Consider the following 22648-nt stretch of genomic DNA (forward strand, 5'->3'; position numbering starts at 1 on the left):
ATGTGTGTGTGTGTGTGTGTGTGTGTGTGTGTGTGTGCGTGTGTGTGTGTGTATGTATGTATGTATGTATTTTTTTATTTATGTATTTATGTTGTTCTTTTCAAAGTTTCTAATCATCAGAAATCAATTAAATACATTAAACTAAAACAGTTACTTTGAATTAAAATTTCAAATAATAATATTTCACTAAGATACTGTTTTTACTATATTTTGATCAAATAAATGCAGTCTTAGTGAGCATAACAGACTTTTCAAAAACTGACCACAAACTTTCGAAACAATAAAACAATATTTTGATCTATTAATTATTATTATTAATAATAATTATTAAAAAAAAAATTATTTTTTATTTTTTTCTAGAATAAAACAAAATCAAATATCATACAAAATTGGGATTTAATATTACTGCCCGCTAAATGTTGGAAAAATCTGCAAACCTCATATAAAATGCAAAAAAAAAATAAAACAGCTCATATAATATTTAGTATGGGTCCTCTCAAGGTTAATGATCAACATTTTCTGAAGGTTAAGCACCTCCTTTCACTGGCTGTTTCCTTACCCATTACATGGAAAGTGCTTTGTTTTTGCTGCAGACCTCACGGTGGCACTGTAGCCTACTTTCCCACAAAACCATCTTCATTCCCACTCCCTTTTTCCGACGTACTCGTTGTCACACTTTTGTCTCCCTGCATGCCAAATGACAGGTCTCTCACTTACTGCACACTAACTACATCAAGCACACTACTCCCTTCAGCGAGAGATTGGAAACAATTTCAGAGCAGCTACAAACAGCCACGGGTGTTTACTGTTTCTACGGGTAAAGCGTTCACATTTGGTTTATATTCCAGGGTTTCATTGTACCTCTCTCTCTCTCTCTCTCTCTCTCTCTCTCTCTCTCTACCTCTCTCGCAGATCCAATCTGTCTTTCTTTCCTTTCCCTATCCACATAGCTCTATTCCCAGTAGAGTTTCCATCTTTCTGAGCTTACAGGACTTGTGGAAGGAACTTTTTTGGATATGTTACATTCTCTGATCCACACTATTAATCTCTGGACATTTTGACCTATTGCAAGTACTTGAACAACAACCCAGTGCCCGTTGATGAATTTGTACTGGAACAAGCAGAATAAAATGTGACAGGAACTGAACAAAAATTGGCTATGCGTTGATACTTGTAAAATTAATGGCTAATGAAATGACAATGTCAAATCCATGATATTGTTATTCTTCTTATTCTGTTGGCTGTGGAAACAATTTTTTCAGGCAAAAACCATTGCACAATACTTAAATAGTGATACGCCGAAGATACAATTCGATGACAGTTTTAGAAAGACAACATGTTCAGCATTTATACTAAAGCCACACTTAATATAATACTCCCAGAAATGCTGTGAATCAACTAGAAACACAATAAAAAGATGACAGAGACATTATTATTTGAAAATGCTTGACAGTATTACTAATGACTCGCCAATTTCAAATAAATATTTAAAAATATAGTCTTTCAAAGTGTCTGCATACAAAACGAAGTGCTATTGTGAATCTTACAAAGACGCATATTCTTACCTGTCAGTGTATGTGGGCTGTTTGACGATGACGGGACTCTGGTCCTCTCTGATTGGTGGTTCTCTAAGCACTCTGTAGAGAAGGGGGCGGCAGCCAGAGCAGAGAGGATTTTGGGGCCGCGAGGTCAGCAAAACAGCATCGATCTCCAGCTTCTTATCAAAGGTGGAGATTTTAACGGTCTTGACCTTCTTACTAGTATGTAAATGGAGGGTCAAAGGAATGTCACAGAAAGCATGCTGAGGACCTGTGTGGAACATCTCGCCATTCTCAGTTATGAGCACAATATTAGCAATTGCCTTTTGATCTGTGGAAAAAAAAACAGAAGAATGAATTCATATAAAACATTTATACACTATTGTTCATAAGTTTGGGGTTGGTAAGATTTTTTAATGTGTTTGAAGTCTGTTATGTTCACTAAGGCTGCATTTATTTGATCAAAAATACAGAAAAAATGGTAATGTTGTGAACTATTATCACAATTAAATTATTTTAAATATATTTTAAAATCCTATTTATTCCTGTCATGGCCAAGCTGAATTGTCAGAAGCATTACTCCAGTTTTCAGTGTCACATGATCCTTCGGAAATCATATTAATATGCTTATATGGTGCTCAAGAAACATTCATTACCATAATAAATGATGAAAACAGTTGCGGTGCTTGATATTTTTGTAGAAACTGTGATTAGAAATTTCAAAAACATTACCGGAAACATTAATAACAATGTAAAAGTCTTTCTTACTTTTGATCAATTTAATGTGCCCTTGCTTAATAAAAGTATTAATTTCTTTACAAAACTAAAAAAAGAACAATCTTACTGATCCTACACTTCTGAACAGTATAGTGTATATTCCCATAATGACAGGTGTTTGATATACACCTACTGATAGACAGTATACTCACTGGCTGAGGTGTAAGTGATCCATACGGTCAAACTGTCAGGGACAACCGGGTGAAGGAAGTGCAATTCCAACACACAGCCCTCGATCTGGGGGCATGGCGTAGTCATGTTGGGCTCATACAGGTTAACTTCAGGACTCCAGGCTTGCATGCTGGGCTCACATGGCTGGTACACATCAGGGGCCCCTGCAAAAACACACGTAAACCTCATCCAAAGCCAAAAAGAAAATACTGTAACTTGCCATCAAAAGTTAAGAATCTTTTTGGCAAATGTGACATACACCTGGAAGGATGAGATAATTAATTGCAATAAAATTGGCATATAAGCCCTAAAATAGGCATTTCCATAGCAATGCATTAGAAAACTTGACAAAATAGTGGGCTGCTTTGTACACTGCACTTATAAGTGCACTTATTATCTCTGTGAGCTGCCTCATTGCTTACAAAGGCAGCTACATTTTTCTAAGGAAGCATTTTTTTTTCTGTATGGATGTTAGCATGTTACTAAGCTAAAAATTAGGTAGACCAATAAGCATTAAAGGGGTCATATGATGCAATTCCCAGTTTTCCTTTCTCTTTGGAGTGTTACAAGCTATTCGGGCATAAATAAGATCCCTAAAGTTGCAAAGACTAAAGTCTCAAACCCAAAGAGATATTATTTATAAAAGTTAAGACTCGTCCATGCCCTCCTAAAACGCCTCGTTTAAACAAGTCCCCACATGTCTACGTCACTGAGTGGGAAGATTTGCATAACACCGCACAAATGTTTACGCAAAGAAAGAAGGTGTAACTTTGATTCTCGCTGTAGTATTGTTGCCGACGCCGCCATGTCGTGGAAACGATGTGTGCTTCGTTGTGAAAGCGAAACTACTTTGCTTGGCCTTCCAAAAGAGGACACAACTAGAAATCAGTGTTGTATTAAGTTGTATTTATAACACTGTTCAAGAACAGTTCAAACCAAATATTCAGATGTGTGCAACGCATTTTACGGAGGACTGCTTCCTAAACCTGGGAGAGTAGCCTACAATGCCATCTGTTCTGACTCACAGCCTGTAAGTATGTTTTCATATTTAAAGAATTTGCCACTGACAATTCAAACGTGAGTTTTGAGCAGTGTAGAGTAGCGCTTGTTGTTTGTCATTTCTCCAATCACAAATACAGTATAAGTCATTATAATCAGTAATTATGTCCCCACTGGATGCAACAAATGCCTCGTTTGTAATGGGGGTTTTATTGTTCTTGTCTCCTCGCGCCGGGACACAGCATCACAGTATGGTAAGGGGCGTAACATTTCCATCACACATTTGAGGTATTCGGCCAATCACAAGGCACTGGATAGCTGGCCAATCAGCGTACACCTCGCTTTTCAGAACGATGAGCTTTGTAAAAATAGACGCGTTTCAGAAAGGCGGGGCATAGAGGAGCAACAATAATGTACAGTATGTGGAAAATAATGTGTTTTTTCAACCTTAAACCACATAAACACATTGCGTTACACCAAATACACAAAATAATGTTATTTTTAACAACATCATATGACCCCTTTAACAAAGATAGAATACATTAAAAAGTCAGTTAAGAAATTAAGTAAAAAAATCAAGTGAATTCAATGTAATTAAATGTAAATTGCATTAATCAAAATGCAACTTGTTTGTGAAGGATGCATGCAATTCTTTCAAATTAGAATTAAAATAAAAGCAGCTTAATTAATTTGCAAACCTTTTTATAACAGCATTTGCGTTGGGAGCGCACTTTAAAATGCTGCCTCTGCAGACTGCTCACTTGGGAACTGAGCAATTCTGTGTGTTTATTATAAACAACCATTTAATCTCTTGAATCTTCAATCTTGTTATGACAATTTTCGAAAAAAGACAGGATGGGAGGCAAGGAGGGAGAAACCGAGTGAAAGGGAAAACAGAAAGAGAGAGTGTCTGGGAAAAACCACATGTCTTGGCAATGGATGTGAAGCACATCTCCCCAGACCTCAATCGACCATAAGACCCAGGTGCAACTTGGCAAAGGAGACAGATTGGCGCCTTAATTGGGACAGACAGGGCTCACAAAATAATTTATTAAACTAAGAGTTAACGTCCGCGGTGGCCTGAAGAACAGGAGCGAGACAGGGAAAGGTAATCCCAGGAGAGCCCTGGGGCGGCACTCTCGTGATAGCAACATTTAATTGCACACACGATCAACGCCTGTGTTGTTTATATTTCAGTGTTAAGATGCAGCAGACTACTACTGTCACGCCCATGGACTGTCTGTGTGTGTTTTTCTCCCCACGTGCTCCCCGTGACCCAGTTTCTCCCATGTGTGATTGTCTCATTTGGTTCAGATGTGTCTCATTAATTACCTAGTTTAGTCCTGTATTTAAAGTGTTGTCTGCCCTATGTTCCCTTGTCCGGTGTTATACGTCTACCTTGATGTGCTACGTGTGTCTCCTGCCTGCTTTGTATTACCCCTTTCCTTGGATATTAAAGACTGTGCTTCGCATTTTCCTCATCTCTCCACGTTCCTTGCTCCTCTCTGTAGCAATCGTTACAACTACAATCTGGCACACTTTGATAGGACTGTTCAGCTTCGCTCCACCACTGCGATCCTACAGTTCAAAAGTTTGGAGTTGATAATGATGCATTTATTTAATCAATAATACAATTTTAAAAAACTGTAAAATTGTGATATATTATTACAATTTAAAATCACAGTTTTCTTTGTTTTTTATTTTAGTATATTTAAAAAAAAATGCAATTTCTGTAATGGCAAAGCTGAAAAAATTTAATATTGTTTTTTTTTTTCCAGGATTCCTTTAATGAAAAGAACAGAATTTATTTGACATACAATTCTTTTGTAATATTATAGATGTATTTATTGTCACTTTTGATCAATTTAATGCACCCTTGCTGAATAAAAGTATAATTTTCCTTTAAAAAAATCAATCTGATCCCAAACTTTAAAACAGTGGTGTAAATCAGCTCTTTATAAATAAACACATTTATATATAAAGGTAAATAAAAGTTAGACATTATGAACAATGAAAAATGTAGTAAAATGGTCAGTATATATAATATTTAGATATAAAAGGATATAAACCTGCCAGGACATAAGCTTATGAATACTGATTTGCTTGTTTATACTGGATGTATGTAGCAAAGAAATCTCAGCCTGCTTTTCTGCAGCCAAAAGCAGTGTGTTGTTAATTACTCCAGGGGAAAAAGTACTGTTTTCCCTTAATAAACCTGTAATTATAAATTATCTATAATAATTATCATTTAAATAGAAAGGAAATTAATACAGCCTAGTTAAACTGAACTAAAGGGGGTTAATTTGTAAATCAAACCGTTTTATGGCAAAATAATGCATGTTAAAATGACACTACTGTTTAGTGAACTCATCCTATTGTGCATTAATGTAAAGAGCACAAGTCTTAATATCAAGCCATGTGAACTCTCTGCCCCAAAGATTTTACAATGACGAATTAAACTGTACTCCAGGTTGAAAGAGACAGATAGACAGACAGCAGCCTTGAGTCACAGAGCGCTCCTTTGCACCCAGCGTGGCCTCACATGTGTGGATGTGTACAGGGTAAACAGCAGCAGGCCAAGGCAAACCATAAAACTCAATTGGTCAGATAAACAGAGCGAGGGCCTCCACACAGGGTAGAATTAATGACTGTATCAGATGTGGTGTAATGTTCCCGCCGGGAGAAGCAATGCGGCAAGATCTGTGAGCGTGTCATACTTCCTACTTTCAGCAACCTTAACCAGGTCTCTGCTCGCCCTGGCTCGAGCCTTATTTCTCGAAAAGCTGCCTTATAGCACATACCGAGGCTACGGTACAGGTAAGCAGGGGCGAGCGCTACAAGATGTGAGATTTGAGATATGATTTGATAACGAATTGGCCTGCGTTAATAGAGTTATCAAATGATTCACCGTGGTATTACCGTGAGCATTATTTCATACTGCACAAACAGTGTTGTCATATTGCTCCTAAAGTCTTTCTGACATGATTAACTGACCGACAAAATAATTCACATTAGGTAGTCATCATGCACTTTATCATGTTTTTAAAAATAAACCAAAAACAATAGGTTACTGTAATTTATTACAGACCTGAACCGATGGTATTAAATCTCATTCATCATTAATATTGCAAAGATATTGTTTTCTTAGAGATATATATTTTTATTTTCAAATTTAAGACTTAATTTCTCATCAATCTGTTTCTCAAAACAGGACTCCGGGCCAAAAATCACTCTCCACTACCACCTAGCTGGATGAATTTATGTTTGACCTCTCTCATGATACTGTGCTTTATGAAAACGACTGCATACCAGGGGAGGATTTCCACATTTTGGGTGGACTTTTCAAAGCACAGTCTTATCCGTGACACGTCAGTGAGTGGGCAGACCAGATGCTAAGAGATTTCTGATTAGAGTAATCAGCAACATCTGTTACGTGAGGTATAAAGTTGAAAAGCTGCACAGGATAAACATCGCTTTTTATGATGGGCTGCTTCTGGACGCAACCCAATATTACCAAAACTTGAAGCTTTGCCAAGGGCCTTTTTTATTCATTGATGGCAAAAAGAGTGTTCTTTATCCAAGCAATTATGATTTAATGATTTATTCCTTAAATTTTTCCAGACTTGCACGCACCTGGCCCGCATGAGACTGAACGATCCACCTGAATGTGAATGCACAAGTTCGGAGAAAGAAGCCAGGGCTAAATTCTCTCTATCCTCATTAATCAAAGAGCAGGTATTGTTTTTTACTTTGACGATCATTCGTGACATTTTCAGTGGTGTGTTGAGGATCAAGCACACGTCCAACAACATTTATGTCAGAGACGGCATTCAGTCATGCGCTCACCATCTTACAATTCATGACATATGCGTGTGGAAGAGCTTTGTTAGATCATGATACAAAAACTATAATAGAGCAGTTAGTCCTGGTCCTCTAATTTGATTGACCGAATAGGATTTCAACAGTGCCCAACAATACAGCCCAACAGCAATGAGACTTTTTTATGGTTTGTGTCATTCCACCTGCACAAGTATGAAGTAAAGTTGTGTGACTAATGTTATAATAAAGATTTACTGAGTACTAACCCACTGCTTCCTCTGGTGTCCAGTATCCAGTGGAATCACAGGCGTGAGGAGAAGTGGCCTCATGGGCATACTGATGGAGCGCTCCATTCTCATCACAGAGATGACAGCTCATGTCACCTTCCCTACAAAACCACAGAAAAAAAGCATTTTAACATGTGCACAAAAAGAGTGATATACTGTGTCAAAAAGTAGAGGGCTCAAAATACATCATTTCATTTGCTTTTACTGAGTGTGAGTTTTTGATTTTGATAGCAATGGACACGGTCAGTGTTAGACCTGTTTCTTTGTGTTCACGTGTAATCGAATGAAATAACTTAATTTAAATACCCTGCTGTGGTATTTAAGAACATTTAACACCCGGTTAATCTGCATTGCGGTTGGTTGGTTAGTGAATAAAATGCAGTTTTTTTCACTGCAAAAATGCATGTTAGAGTGGCACATTTGTAACATAACTAGGACATCAACATACTTTAGTTAGCATAGTCATGAAAATGAGATCTAGTATTCACATGGCATGGTTAATAACTGTTTTACAAAAATAAATTTGTGTGGCCAAGTATAAATGGATTTGTAAACCAAATTGGATAAAAATCAGTTGTAAAATAAGCCCAAAAAACCGCAACCCGCGACCCGGGATTTTTATCACGCGACTTTACAAAAAAAAGAAGCCCAAAGTCACGTATAATACAGCATAGTGACATCTCCTCCATTGACATCCATTAAAAAAAAATGGCCTCTGGTCTCCTTTCCATTAGCATTAGCCGTTACGCTTTTTTAGCTAATGGTTGCAGGCTTGCCTTCTATTGGCTTTGATAAAGCTTCTCCTTCACCAGAGTTACCAAGTCCGCATATTATACGCGACTTTGGGCTTCTTTTTTTTGTAAAGTTGCGTGATAAAAATCCCGGGTCGCGGGTTGCGGTTTTTTGGGCTTATTTTAAAAAATGTGGTTGCTTGTTAGGGAAATCTGACAAGCAACTTTGTTTCTTTATTTATGTTCGCCGTATTCTCCAATGCATTGAATGACACTCTGTCTGCTCGCAGTTAATAGCCAACCAGTGCAATAATATTGTAACCAGTGCAAAGTGCTGCAGCGTAATTTGCCAAATGTTCCGCCCCCTCCTCGCCCTCATTGGAGAAAAATCACGTTCAAAAAGAAGGCGCATGGCGCTGTAATCCAAGCAATGATAGAAGTAGTGGGATGACATTCTTTTAGCCTAATTTTTTATTTTTACAATGTTTTTGTAATTTATTAGTTATCACGTGCTGTAATAAAAAACAAGTAGTCCTATACTAATACTAAGAGCAAGGTTCGAATAGCCTATATTTTAGTAGGCTATGAATATGTGGCTATGTTACAGCTCCCCTTTGAAGCTCTTGTGTTTTTCTCCTTTTCCATCTCCAATCCTATTCTGCTCACAGGTGATTGGAGATGAGTTTTGTTCCCACTTTTGTTGCAGTTTGCTGATTTTTGTAAAATAATCTTCTGTTTTTGCTTTTCAGATAAAAGAGTGGTTTCGGTTTAATATGTTGCAGGCTCATTTATTGGTAATAAATACTTGATAATAATTAATTTTAATGATAATAAATCATAAAAAAATGTTGGGTTTTTTGGGCTTGTTTTTGAAGCTGCGGTTGCTTATTTGTCTCGCGAGAGTTGGCAATTGTCCTTCACTCGTTCCGCTCTGCTGTCCATGAGTGTTGGGCTTATACACCCATCTTTTATACTTTTTTAAAAAATATAACAGTGTATTTTAGAATTTTATATTTTCACACAGTCAATAGCCATTTCTCAATATGCGTTCTTGTGGACTTGTGAAACGTCATTGCCCAAAAACCCGCATAATTTTCAAAATATTACTATTACTGTGTCATGACATGTAGTTTTAAGAGTTTTTCAGGCGAGAATGTAGTTATTTAAAACTCAAATCTGCGGTTTATTTATAAAGATAGTGCCTATTTGCTGATTTCGGAGCTCCAGGCGATCACCGGGCGCTCAGTGCTCATGTATCCGCCTAGACCCTAGAGCAGCTGGATCAAGGTGTTCGGTCCCGAATCGTACCGTACTGTACTGTACTGATCCGTACTGCTCGGTGGAAACGAGCCAATGTATGCTCCTTACTTTACCTGTGGGCAAGTGGCCCACTGATTGGGTTCAGCCAATGAATGGTGATGGAATCTGCATCTTGACCAATCACCACTGGTGCAAGAGGAACAGGGGTGGGCTTTCTGCCATGGACCCAGGTTTTGTAGACCAAATCAATATAGCAGTGCATCCGAGCTACTTGATTGGGTGTAAAATGGTTTGTACAGTCATCATCTGTAATAAAAAGGTACCCTTCCATTAAAGAAAGAAAAACCCACAATGGTCACTGAAATAACTTGAAACTGACAAAATAATAATAAAAAAAAAATACTGAAAATTATATTAATGAAAATCAGACACTGCTTTTGAATTGTGGTTCAACAGAAGCATTTTAAAAAAAAACTATTGAAACTGGAAAAGCCCTAGAAACCCTAGAAACAAAAGATTGAAAATAATTTGACCATAGGGATATGTTAAACTAATTTGTTAAATTAAAGTGTGTCGTGTAATTAGCATCACAGGTGTTTTCACACTTGTAATCAGGCAGTCTACTTATTCAGTATATGGCCTATATATTAATCACTGACTTTTTTTCTATTAAAGAAATTGCTACTTTTATTCAGTAAGGATGCATTAAACTGATCAAAAATGACAGTAAATAAAGGTAAAGAGATTTCTGTTTTAAATAAATGCTGTTCTTATTACAGGAATATTACTGTTCTCTCATTACAGGAATAAATTACATTATAAACATATTAAAATCGAGAACTTTTTTTTTTTTTTACAATGTCACATTGTCTTTTTGATCAAAAATGCAGCCTTGGTGAACTCAAGAATTCTTTCAAAAACATAAAAAACAATCATACTGATTTACACTACAAGCATTTAGGTATAACCTGTACCAATAAGTGGAAATAACATAATTTCTAAAGTAAAACTGGTTGTATTTGGTGAGCAAACAGAAGCAGTAAACTAATCATGACTACCTGTGTAACTCATGTAGTTGTTGTAGGGTGTGTTTTTGTATTGGGTAAGGCCACACGTGTCATTGACTGGATCAGGGTCATGACAAACTTTAGACTTTGGTGTTGGTGCTGTATCAGCACACAGATCTCCCGTCTCCATTGATGCGGTGGTCTCTTGACAGGGGTCATCACATGACTCGCGTTCACTCACACCCTTAAACACATGGTACAGTCCCAAAATATGACCCATCTCATGGATCATGGTGTTGTTGTGTCCTTTGGTGCCAAAGTAGGAGGGGTTAAGAATCATTCCGCCTGAAAAATAACACAAAGAGACATCTCTGCAGTTGATGCAACAATACAAACTGTCACCTGACAGAACACTGAGGTGTAAATGTTCAAGTTAACTTTAATCTCAACGCCAGAAGTCTGAGTATATGAAACTGATTTATTCTGAAATATTGCCACATAAAACAGTGTGATCTATCCTGTAAAACGGGACCACCGCAGCTAGGATTACGAAAAAGAACAGTATGTCTGGTTATAAGTGTTGTCTAATGTTCTACCCACATTTAGAACATTAAAATGTATTTAAGATCCCACACCTGCTGAAAATTGGCATGTGGTTTTATATCCAAATAATGTAATAAAAAGCAAAAAGAAATTTTACATTTATAACAGTTTAAAATCCATGCAGATGTTGTTTAAGAACAAATATGAAATGACATTGTGAGACTAGTTTGCATAATTTTGGTTATATTGAACTTGTAGTTTATATAAGCTATTAGGTTTTAAAGCAAATACGGAATTTGCTTACTTATTAAAAACAGAAGTTGGTTTATGTGGGCATCTGCGAAAATCTTTCACTTCTGGAGATTTGTGCTCCACCCCAGACAGGTCATTTACAGCAGATATACAAGATTTGAGCAAACAACCTTTTTATTTAGGAAATATCCATGTTTTATGGGAGTTCAGCCAAAGGGACAGAGCTTGGCTAGACACATCTGACAGACACAGATCGTTTACAGTTATACCACAAGATCAGCAGTCCACGCTATGGTCTGATTTCACTTAAAGCATTCAGAGCAGTAGTTTGACCTTGTTCCTCAGTATAAGACATCAAGGTACTCTCGCAAATAAGCTCGTGATTTATATGAAATTAAACCATAAACCATACCAAGTCTCCTAATTTATGAGAAACTAATCTTGCTTTTTAACCTCCATGCAGGTCCAGCGAAACATTTGTGGACAAAAATCGTCTTGCACCAAAGACTGTTATGACATGACGGTAAATCAAAAGCAGAGGTGGATTATGGGCATAATAAGAATGGAGCCATATCTCTGTGAAAATAAGAAAGGGGCCATATCTCTGTGTGATTCAAAGCAGCACGGTAAGTCATTCATGAATTTCATGTTACCTTTCATGTCTCTGACCACCTCTCCGCTCAGATCATTTACAGGACAATTGAGAGCAAAATAAAACATAGCAGGGTCATCAGGATATTATTTTGTGATAATAGCTATGTTTCCATCCAAAGATTCAAATTTAACTTATGTGCAAAATTGGAATATCGCATAAAACATTTGCAAATAAAGCACTGTTTAGTGCTTTAGACAGTCTCCAACGAGTCAAAGAGAACGAAATCGTCACGTCCTGATAAACTGGCACTAAATGTCATTAAGAAAAGTAGGAGAAGCCACTTAATATAATAATTTTAATATATGATTTCAGAACGACCAAATCAACATTCCAGATGCTGTGCAACGAGATCGGTCTGCTGGTTAGTCAAGTTATCCCGTCCCATTGTGCAAAGTCACATTACTTTTTTGATGCGCATGGTGGAATTTATTCGGTAAATATGATTCCATCGTAGTTTATGCACATTTTTTATTTAGGTTTATTTTCATTTATATGCATACTAATGCATTTTTACCATTTACAAGTTGTATAAATTAAAATCTGAATTAAAAAAAATAAAAATGAACAACTGTATATTAAGAAATTAGAAATACTCTAGATTAATAAATGCTGTAAAATAGTTTGTACCTAATAAATGCACTAAATGTTAACAAATTAAACATGAATGCAAAGTGTTACCATGGACACATTAGAAACAGACTGTATGTTAATTCATGAAAACTCATGAGCAAATTTAAGCTCACAAAAGCAAGTTGGTGCTAATTACTCATGCTAATATCGGTTTAAAAGTTCACGTTCTACGCACAAGCCAAAATGATCTCATTAACAAAAGCTATAACCCAAAAAGCCAAGACCACAATGTCTGATCATGCATCCTGAACCAATGGGAGAGGAACTTACATAAGAAACCTTCCTGCTTGAGAGAAATCTCCTTTTTAAAGGAGCTGGATTTAACTGAGACCGCTTTAATGAGCTCTAAAGCACAGCAACGACGAGTACTATAAAATCAGCTGGCAGTTGGATGGAGATGGCAACAGCGTAATACCCTTCTTTTGTTTTTGTTTTTGTTGTCGAGTTCCTTTTCTTCTCTCCTGGTGGACGACCTTAATGATTAAGGGTCAATCTACAGGGAAATCTATGCGTGCTGCAAGTGTTTTCTTTTATGCTTGAGATTACAGCCCATTAATCTTGTAAAGGCAAAATACACACAACAAGGAGGAAGAGACAAGAATGTGTTTCTTTAAAGAAAAGATATAAGGCGATCGGTCATGAACAAGATGTATGGCATTAGGTACAAAAAAACACATGTGCTGTGGGGAATGTAGTGACAGGAAACAACTGAGTTCTTAACTTGACATTGTCCATGGTAGAATGAACCCAGTTGGGTTTAGAGGCCAAGAGGCAGATCTAGCGTAACGGTTTTTGTGTAAAGTCCCCGGTCTTTTATTTAGAAATATTATGTTGTCTTTTGTTTTAAAGTTCTGTTCTCATTTTATCTTGCCTGTTTTTTATCCCTTCCAAAAATGCACACAGCCCCAACCCGTTCACTATTGACAATACTGAGCTGTGACGTCAAATGTAGTGGAAAACATAAATCCATTTCATGCTTTTAAGAGCATTTTTTTTTTAAAAGCAATAAAACATCTGCTTTAAGGTGATGAAATATTTCAGATTTATGTTACCTGAAAAAAGTTTTCCTGTCTTTTGAAAGGCCATCAATGGACAAAAGATGCTTTTCAAAACCAGATGTGTAGTTACAGCATCTACCAGCAGGGGCTAACTGAGCCATGCTAACCAGCCAAACAATAATTTTATCTCGTGTAGTCAAATCATTTCATAAGCCATCATTAAGTTTTCAAATTCACTTCATTGTTTGGCTTGTTTTTCCCTTCACTTTCACATAACCTCACTTCTAATAAAACTGGACTTGGGTTGTTCACTTCATCATGTTCATGAGCTCTTGTGATCCATCTTACCTTGATGAGTAAGAGCTTCTTTTGCCCATGGCCAGGTGGCAACCCCAGCAAGCTCCTCGCGTGCCGAATTATTAGCGAAGAACACGTTGAGAGTGTCTGAACTGCTCAGATGGAGCAGTTCCTTCAGTTCCTTCACGCTCAGATAAGCCCTGCATCAGAGATATTGACACACAGTCAAGAAACTTTGCATAGAAAACAAGTTATTATTAAGGGAACTGCCATAAACATCAATGAACAACATGCAGGTTATTAAATTTTTCCTTGATGGATTTAGTTTATTCAAGATTTAGAAGGGAATTACAATTTCAAATTTTACTGAATTACCAGTTTAAAACAACAAGGGTTTAAATAGTTTAGTTCACGCCATAAGAAGTAAGCAAATGGAATTTGTAAGAGAAATAACATAAAAATTACTCTATGATATTACATGATTACATACATTATTACAAAAAAAATTTTTTTCTTTTTTCGCATCTTGAATTTTATTAGCAGTTTTAATAACAACAGTCATAAAAAATCACTTTGTCATGATGATTAGGGATTATAATTGTTTGAACTGCTTATGGTGTATGAAACGACTACCCGCTTTTTTATTCTACTCCCAGCTGTGATAAATCGCCATAGAGGCGCTTTGATGTGTGATGTTAACTTATTTTTACTTTGGAATATGTCACATGACATTTTTCTCTTTTGCTTTCATAGCTGCTTAAGCCTTTGCACTATGGCAAGCTGTTTTAACATTTAATCTATAAACCGCAATAGTATCTAATTACTAGTACTTATTTTTTAGATACTAGTGCTTATTATTTAGGCACTAGTGTCTTTTGTAAAGTTACTAGTACTTAATCATTAGATACTAGTACGTTTTCATTAGATACTAGTGCTTATTTATTAGATACTAGTACTTATTCATTAAATACTAGTACTTATTGATTAAATACTAGTACTTATTATTAGATACTAGTACTTATTTATTAGATACTAGTATTTATTCATTAGATAATAGTACTTATTTCAATAGTGACTAGTAATTATTATATTGATACTAGTAACAAATTAAAAAATTTTTCCAATTTATTGCATTTTAAATATACTTTATTCTTATAAAAATACCCAAGATGGCTTGAAGAACAAAGATAAAATCATATAATGTCGCAATCCTTATTTATTTTCTTAATGCTTTATCAGTAAAATGCCCTATCTGCATGTTATTCAGCTATTAGGCTACATCTACAGCTAATGCTGAATGTCTTTGTCCCTATAAGGGATTTCCCGGAATGTCATCAGTGAGCCTCACTTGTGGAGTTTCTGCACAAGGGCGCCCTCTGGCGACAAGTATGAATGAAAAAGAAATTACAACTGAGTACTCATTATTGCTTACAAAACCCTAATTTGGGTAAAAATAGCTAAAATAATTAAGAACTTTGAGGTAAACTTTTGCAAATCCTTATGTTTTTCTCCAGTGTAGAAAAATGATTTTTCTTGCAGTAATATTTATTATTATATTTATTATTAAATACACAGTTTTGTATATTATAGTGAAATAGTGTTATTACAAAAGTAATATTCCTTATTTTGTTTAAAGTTTTATTTAGAAATAATAACCATAATCATTATTAGTTATATTGGTAAAAACAACATTTTTGGCCAAATTGTGCAGCCTTACAAGTACAGCAAACCATTGTTTCTTTTGTTTTTTTAATTAATAATTTTTGGCCTTTTTTCCAAATAAATGTTTGTCTGAAAACCATATGGTTTGGATTTTGTGTGCCCTGTACATAACATTAATGTAAAAACATTCAGTGTCTGTAGCACCAGTGTGCCCTGTACAGAACATTAATGTAAAAACATTCTGTCTGTAGCACCAGTACTATGCAAAAAAAAAATTTACGTACAGCCCTGATATGATATTTATTGTTTCTACTGGATGAAAAAGAGGAAAACAATATATATAAAAATGTGTGTCTTATCTCCATCCTGCCACCAGAGGTCACTCAACCAACAAACACATTAGGCTACGGAAATCTATGCGTGCTGCAAGTGTTTTCTTTTATGCTTGAGATTACAGCCCATTAATCTTGTAAAGGCAAAATACACACAACAAGGAGGAAGAGACAAGAATGTGTTTCTTTAAAGAAAAGATATAAGGCGATCGGTCATGAACAAGATGTATGGCATTAGGTACAAAAAAACACATGTGCTGTGGGGAATGTAGTGACAGGAAACAACTGAGTTCTTAACTTGACATTGTCCATGGTAGAATGAACCCAGTTGGGTTTAGAGGCCAAGAGGCAGATCTAGCGTAACGGTTTTTGTGTAAAGTCCCCGGTCTTTTATTTAGAAATATTATGTTGTCTTTTGTTTTAAAGTTCTGTTCTCATTTTATCTTGCCTGTTTTTTATCCCTTCCAAAAATGCACACAGCCCCAACCCGTTCACTATTGACAATCCTGAGCTGTGACGTCAAATGTAGTGGAAAACATAAATCCATTTCATGCTTTTAAGAGCATTTTTTTTAAAAAAGCAATAAAACATCTGCTTTAAGGTGATGAAATATTTCAGATTTATGTTACCTGAAAAAAGTTTTCCTGTCTTTTGAAAGGCCATCAATGGACAAAAACTGAGCTGTGACGTCAAATGTAGTGGAAAACATAAATCCATTTCATGCTTTTAAGAGCATTTTTTTTTTAAAAGCAATAAAACATCTGCTTTAAGGTGATGAAATATTTCAGATTTATGTTACCTGAAAAAAGTTTTCCTGTCTTTTGAAAGGCCATCAATGGACAAAAGATGCTTTTCAAAACCAGATGTGTAGTTACAGCATCTACCAGCAGGGGCTAACTGAGCCATGCTAACCAGCCAAACAATAATTTTATCTCGTGTAGTCAAATCATTTCATAAGCCATCATTAAGTTTTCAAATTCACTTCATTGTTTGGCTTGTTTTTCCCTTCACTTTCACATAACCTCACTTCTAATAAAACTGGACTTGGGTTGTTCACTTCATCATGTTCATGAGCTCTTGTGATCCATCTTACCTTGATGAGTAAGAGCTTCTTTTGCCCATGGCCAGGTGGCAACCCCAGCAAGCTCCTCGCGTGCCGAATTATTAGCGAAGAACACGTTGAGAGTGTCTGAACTGCTCAGATGGAGCAGTTCCTTCAGTTCCTTCACGCTCAGATAAGCCCTGCATCAGAGATATTGACACACAGTCAAGAAACTTTGCATAGAAAACAAGTTATTATTAAGGGAACTGCCATAAACATCAATGAACAACATGCAGGTTATTAAATTTTTCCTTGATGGATTTAGTTTATTCAAGATTTAGAAGGGAATTACAATTTCAAATTTTACTGAATTACCAGTTTAAAACAACAAGGGTTTAAATAGTTTAGTTCACGCCATAAGAAGTAAGCAAATGGAATTTGTAAGAGAAATAACATAAAAATTACTCTATGATATTACATGATTACATACATTATTACAAAAAAAATTTTTTTCTTTTTTCGCATCTTGAATTTTATTAGCAGTTTTAATAACAACAGTCATAAAAAATCACTTTGTCATGATGATTAGGGATTATAATTGTTTGAACTGCTTATGGTGTATGAAACGACTACCCGCTTTTTTATTCTACTCCCAGCTGTGATAAATCGCCATAGAGGCGCTTTGATGTGTGATGTTAACTTATTTTTACTTTGGAATATGTCACATGACATTTTTCTCTTTTGCTTTCATAGCTGCTTAAGCCTTTGCACTATGGCAAGCTGTTTTAACATTTAATCTATAAACCGCAATAGTATCTAATTACTAGTACTTATTTTTTAGATACTAGTGCTTATTATTTAGGCACTAGTGTCTTTTGTAAAGTTACTAGTACTTAATCATTAGATACTAGTACGTTTTCATTAGATACTAGTGCTTATTTATTAGATACTAGTACTTATTCATTAAATACTAGTACTTATTGATTAAATACTAGTACTTATTATTAGATACTAGTACTTATTTATTAGATACTAGTATTTATTCATTAGATAATAGTACTTATTTCAATAGTGACTAGTAATTATTATATTGATACTAGTAACAAATTAAAAAATTTTTCCAATTTATTGCATTTTAAATATACTTTATTCTTATAAAAATACCCAAGATGGCTTGAAGAACAAAGATAAAATCATATAATGTCGCAATCCTTATTTATTTTCTTAATGCTTTATCAGTAAAATGCCCTATCTGCATGTTATTCAGCTATTAGGCTACATCTACAGCTAATGCTGAATGTCTTTGTCCCTATAAGGGATTTCCCGGAATGTCATCAGTGAGCCTCACTTGTGGAGTTTCTGCACAAGGGCGCCCTCTGGCGACAAGTATGAATGAAAAAGAAATTACAACTGAGTACTCATTATTGCTTACAAAACCCTAATTTGGGTAAAAATAGCTAAAATAATTAAGAACTTTGAGGTAAACTTTTGCAAATCCTTATGTTTTTCTCCAGTGTAGAAAAATGATTTTTCTTGCAGTAATATTTATTATTATATTTATTATTAAATACACAGTTTTGTATATTATAGTGAAATATACAAGTTAAAGTTTTATTTAGAAATAATAACCATAATCATTATTAGTTATATTGGTAAAAACAACATTTTTGGCCAAATTGTGCAGCCTTACAAGTACAGCAAACCATTGTTTCTTTTGTTTTTTTAATTAATAATTTTTGGCCTTTTTTCCAAATAAATGTTTGTCTGAAAACCATATGGTTTGGATTTTGTGTGCCCTGTACATAACATTAATGTAAAAACATTCAGTGTCTGTAGCACCAGTGTGCCCTGTACAGAACATTAATGTAAAAACATTCTGTCTGTAGCACCAGTACTATGCAAAAAAAAAATTTACGTACAGCCCTGATATGATATTTATTGTTTCTACTGGATGAAAAAGAGGAAAACAATATATATAAAAATGTGTGTCTTATCTCCATCCTGCCACCAGAGGTCACTCAACCAACAAACACATTAGGCTACTATGCTTACGAAATTACAGTGTTTACAAAACTGACAAAAATATGTTTTCTATGTGCTTGTGTACAAATTATTGTCTTTTTTTTCTATGTGGTTCCTTCAAAAAAAAAGTGCATCCGTCTCCTTGTTTTCATTTCCTGTTCAATCTCTCTCCTATATGTTGCTGGCTCATTAATATTCAACATACGATTACCATACTGGGCAGAAATGCAAATTTAAAAAATACTAGTTTCTATTAAGTTCAGGATATCTTTGGTCTAAAAGGTTACTAGTAACTAAAAAATAAGTACTAGTTCTATTTTTTCTTATCAAGAAGAGTATAATTAAATGCTAGTCACTATTGGAATAAGTACTAGTATCTAATAAATAAGAACTATTATCAAATTAATAAGTACTAGTAACTTTACAAAAGGCACTAGTACTTAAAGAATAAACACTAGTAGCTAATGAATAAGTAATACACTGTTAAAAATGCCTGTGAATTTAATGGTAAAAGACTGTAAAAATGCTACAGTAAAAACCTGTTAAATGGTTAACGGTAATTTCCTCTACTATATACGGTGAAAAACTGTATTGAACATTATATGTATTGGACATTAATTTTACGGTAGTATACCGTGTTTTTTCTATGCAATGGAAGTCACTGGGGACCAGTTACCAAAATTCTTTAAAATATCTTCTTTTATGTTCAACAGATGAAATTCATACAGGTTTAGAAAAACCTGGGGATGAGTAAATGATGATAGAATTCATTCATTTTTGAAAGATATTCGTTCATTTTTGGGTGAACTGGTTTACTGGTTTAAACATTACCAAAAATGTTAAATCAAGTTAATGCAACTAGGTTACAAACTTTTGTACTTTTAAGCAACAAATCGCATTTTACAAAGTAAGAGACCAAAACAATTAACATTTCTAGTGGCTTCAGTGAACAGTATACAACACAAAAATAAATACTCTCTCCAAGCCCAACTATAATAATTGTCGCAGAGAGTGCAGACAGTATTTACCAGTCCAATCTTTGAATATGTTTGAGGAAGAACATATTTTTATACATACAGATTAATCAAATAAATTATGAAAAAAAAACAATAATAGTAATAATAATAGGCTAATAAATAAGCAAAAATAAAAATTACATGTTGTCCATTGTTTTCCGAAGCTACCAACAAGGAAATCGAATACTAACCACAAACCAACTGATGCCACAAAAATGCTTATTCAGGGAACAAATACAACATGACAAAACAAGAGCAAATGAAAATGTTCAACTGTCAGCACAGTCCTCTAATCAGAGCAATCACGGAAACTCGGGTTGGTTGGCACCAGGGATTGACTGGCACATGGTTAAATCCTGAGACGGAAGTGGGTTCTGCCACAAAAATGTAACATCTGAATATTTGCCCTCTTGACTTGCACTCATTGATTCCAGACATTACAAGGTCACAACGTTGTCAAAAAGATTTGTCAAAAAATATCATCATCAACAAACAATAGATAGATAGATAGATAGATAGATAGATAGATAGATAGATAGATAGATAGATAGATAGATTCCATCTTCCATTATTTAGACAAAAATGTTTTACAAGCACATTCAAGCATACAAGCACTGGACCACAAAACCAGTCATAAGGGTCAATTTTTTGAAATTGAGATCTATACATCATCTGAAAGCTGAATAAATACAATTTCCATAGGACAATATTTGGCCGAGATACAACTATTTGAATATCTGGAATCTGAGGGTGAAAAAAAAATCTAAATATTGAGAAAATTGCCTTTAAAGCTGTCCAAATGAAGTTCTTAGCAATGCATATTACTAATCAAAAATTAAGTTTTTAATTTATGGTAGGGAATTTACAAAATATCTTCACGGAACATGATCTTTACTTAATATCCTAATGATTTTTGGCATAAAAGACAAATCGAAAATTTTGACCCATACAATGTATTTTTGGCTATTGCTACAAATATACCCCAGCGACTTAAGACTGGTTTTGAGGTCCAGGGTCACATTTTCTGGGTATTCATACTTCCATGAAGTCATCCAATAAATGGTTTTACCTGTGCATTAACCTAAGTATTTTTTGGGGGGAAAAAAAAACGACACACTTCACCTTTCAGGTGGACACAATCCTTTTGAATAACACACAAAAAAGAAAACTATTTATTAAAACAGTCATATTCAAAACCACCGATCCACTATCTCGCAGCGAAATGAATAAATAAATAAATACATCATAAATCACTGAAATTGCTAAGCATCTATCAAAGTTAATTACTAAAGAGAAGAGTTATCAGGTAGTTCAGTTCTATTGGCTTAAATGTCTGGACTAAAATGTCTTTGCTTTCATCTCGTTCCATTTCTGGAGCTTGCCAAAAAGCACCTGGTGGTTCCCTTGTGCTGTTTCTCTCTACTTCAACAACAAATTTGCGTAGTGACAGCCATTGGCAAGTACTCGAGCTTCTCTGCCCAGCAGCAGATACCTGGGCTATAGCTCACAGAGCAAAACATTAAAATCCCAGACCTCCACATAAAAGGCACGCTATACAATTGCCATCAAAATGTCATCCCTGCATTAATCCTCTGCAAACTCTGGACCTCAGCCTTAGTGATACACTCTTCCAGCATGGTAAGGAAAGACCTCTCTAAGGGCTTAGTCTATGAGCCCAAGGTTAGTCTGGTCCCGTTGGCTATTAGCATTTATACTTATTGACACATCATATTTAAAGGAAAACAAGTCCAGTAAATGAACCTTTGGGTTATTCAGTACCTTTGGATTGTTTTTTGAGTATAGCATGCCAAGGACAGTATGCTACTCCAGGTCACCACTACTACAAACTGTTGGCCTTAGTAGAAATAAGGAGGTCTGAAATTCCCTGAAGGCTATATCTTTTAGTATTCCCATTCATCTCAATGGCAGTTGCTCGGCTGGCACAGGAACGCAGGAAACTTACATCATGCTAAAGCTGATTGGAACAAGCCCCAAGCTCTTTAGTGACTATCCTGATCTTTGAAAATGAGAATTGTCCATTTCACACTTATAAGAGCCTTTCAAACAAAGAAATGCTGATGATATATAAACTGCAGCTCAAAAGTTTGGGGTTGGTATGATTTTAATGCTTTTGAGACAAATCTCATTCACCAAGACTGCATTTATCTGATCAACAATACAGTAAAAATTTTAATATTGTGAATAAATATTACAATTTTAAAGAACTGTTTTATATTTTAATGAATTTTCTAATGTAATTTATTGTAAATTAAGGCGAATGATCTGCAGAGTGTGTAATTACGACATCTTCCACCAGGGGCGACAGGGCCATGCTAATCAGTCAAACCTTAACCCCTTGGTGCAAACAGCATTGAGATGGCACGCAACTGATTTATTATCCACCAGCCATGGACAGAAAGAAATATTCTGCCTGTGGATTTTGGCTATGAACTTACTGTTGTCCTCTTAAAAAGGGTCTCAGTGCAAAACAACCAAAAGAGTGTTTCTTAGACCACCATCCAATGGTATCATTGGGGCCCTATTAATCTCTATAGGAGCCCTTCAGGAACAGATAGGCGGTTCTTGAAGAAAGCTTGTTTTCAAGCAACC

The 22648-nt window shown here is 35.3% G+C and overlaps 1 protein-coding gene across 1 annotated transcript in view; it reads right to left on the bottom strand.

The window, feature by feature from the left end:
• Nucleotides 1–22648, bottom strand: part of LOC107568983 (pappalysin-2-like) — a 75651-nt gene that overhangs the window by 48022 nt on the left and 4981 nt on the right. Inside the window, exons 3-8 of the mRNA XM_016254982.1 lie at nucleotides 17052–17200; nucleotides 10641–10934; nucleotides 9696–9888; nucleotides 7571–7692; nucleotides 2468–2650; nucleotides 1566–1869 (exon numbers count right to left, since the gene is read on the bottom strand). Of these exons, the coding sequence (XP_016110468.1) occupies nucleotides 1566–1869; nucleotides 2468–2650; nucleotides 7571–7692; nucleotides 9696–9888; nucleotides 10641–10934; nucleotides 17052–17200 (1245 nt within the window). The remainder of the gene's footprint in view (nucleotides 1–1565; nucleotides 1870–2467; nucleotides 2651–7570; nucleotides 7693–9695; nucleotides 9889–10640; nucleotides 10935–17051; nucleotides 17201–22648) is intronic.

This window comes from Sinocyclocheilus grahami, unplaced genomic scaffold (genome assembly GCF_001515645.1).
Source record: "Sinocyclocheilus grahami isolate Dianchi unplaced genomic scaffold, SAMN03320097.WGS_v1.1 scaffold1299.1, whole genome shotgun sequence".
Taxonomy (NCBI): domain Eukaryota; kingdom Metazoa; phylum Chordata; class Actinopteri; order Cypriniformes; family Cyprinidae; genus Sinocyclocheilus; species Sinocyclocheilus grahami.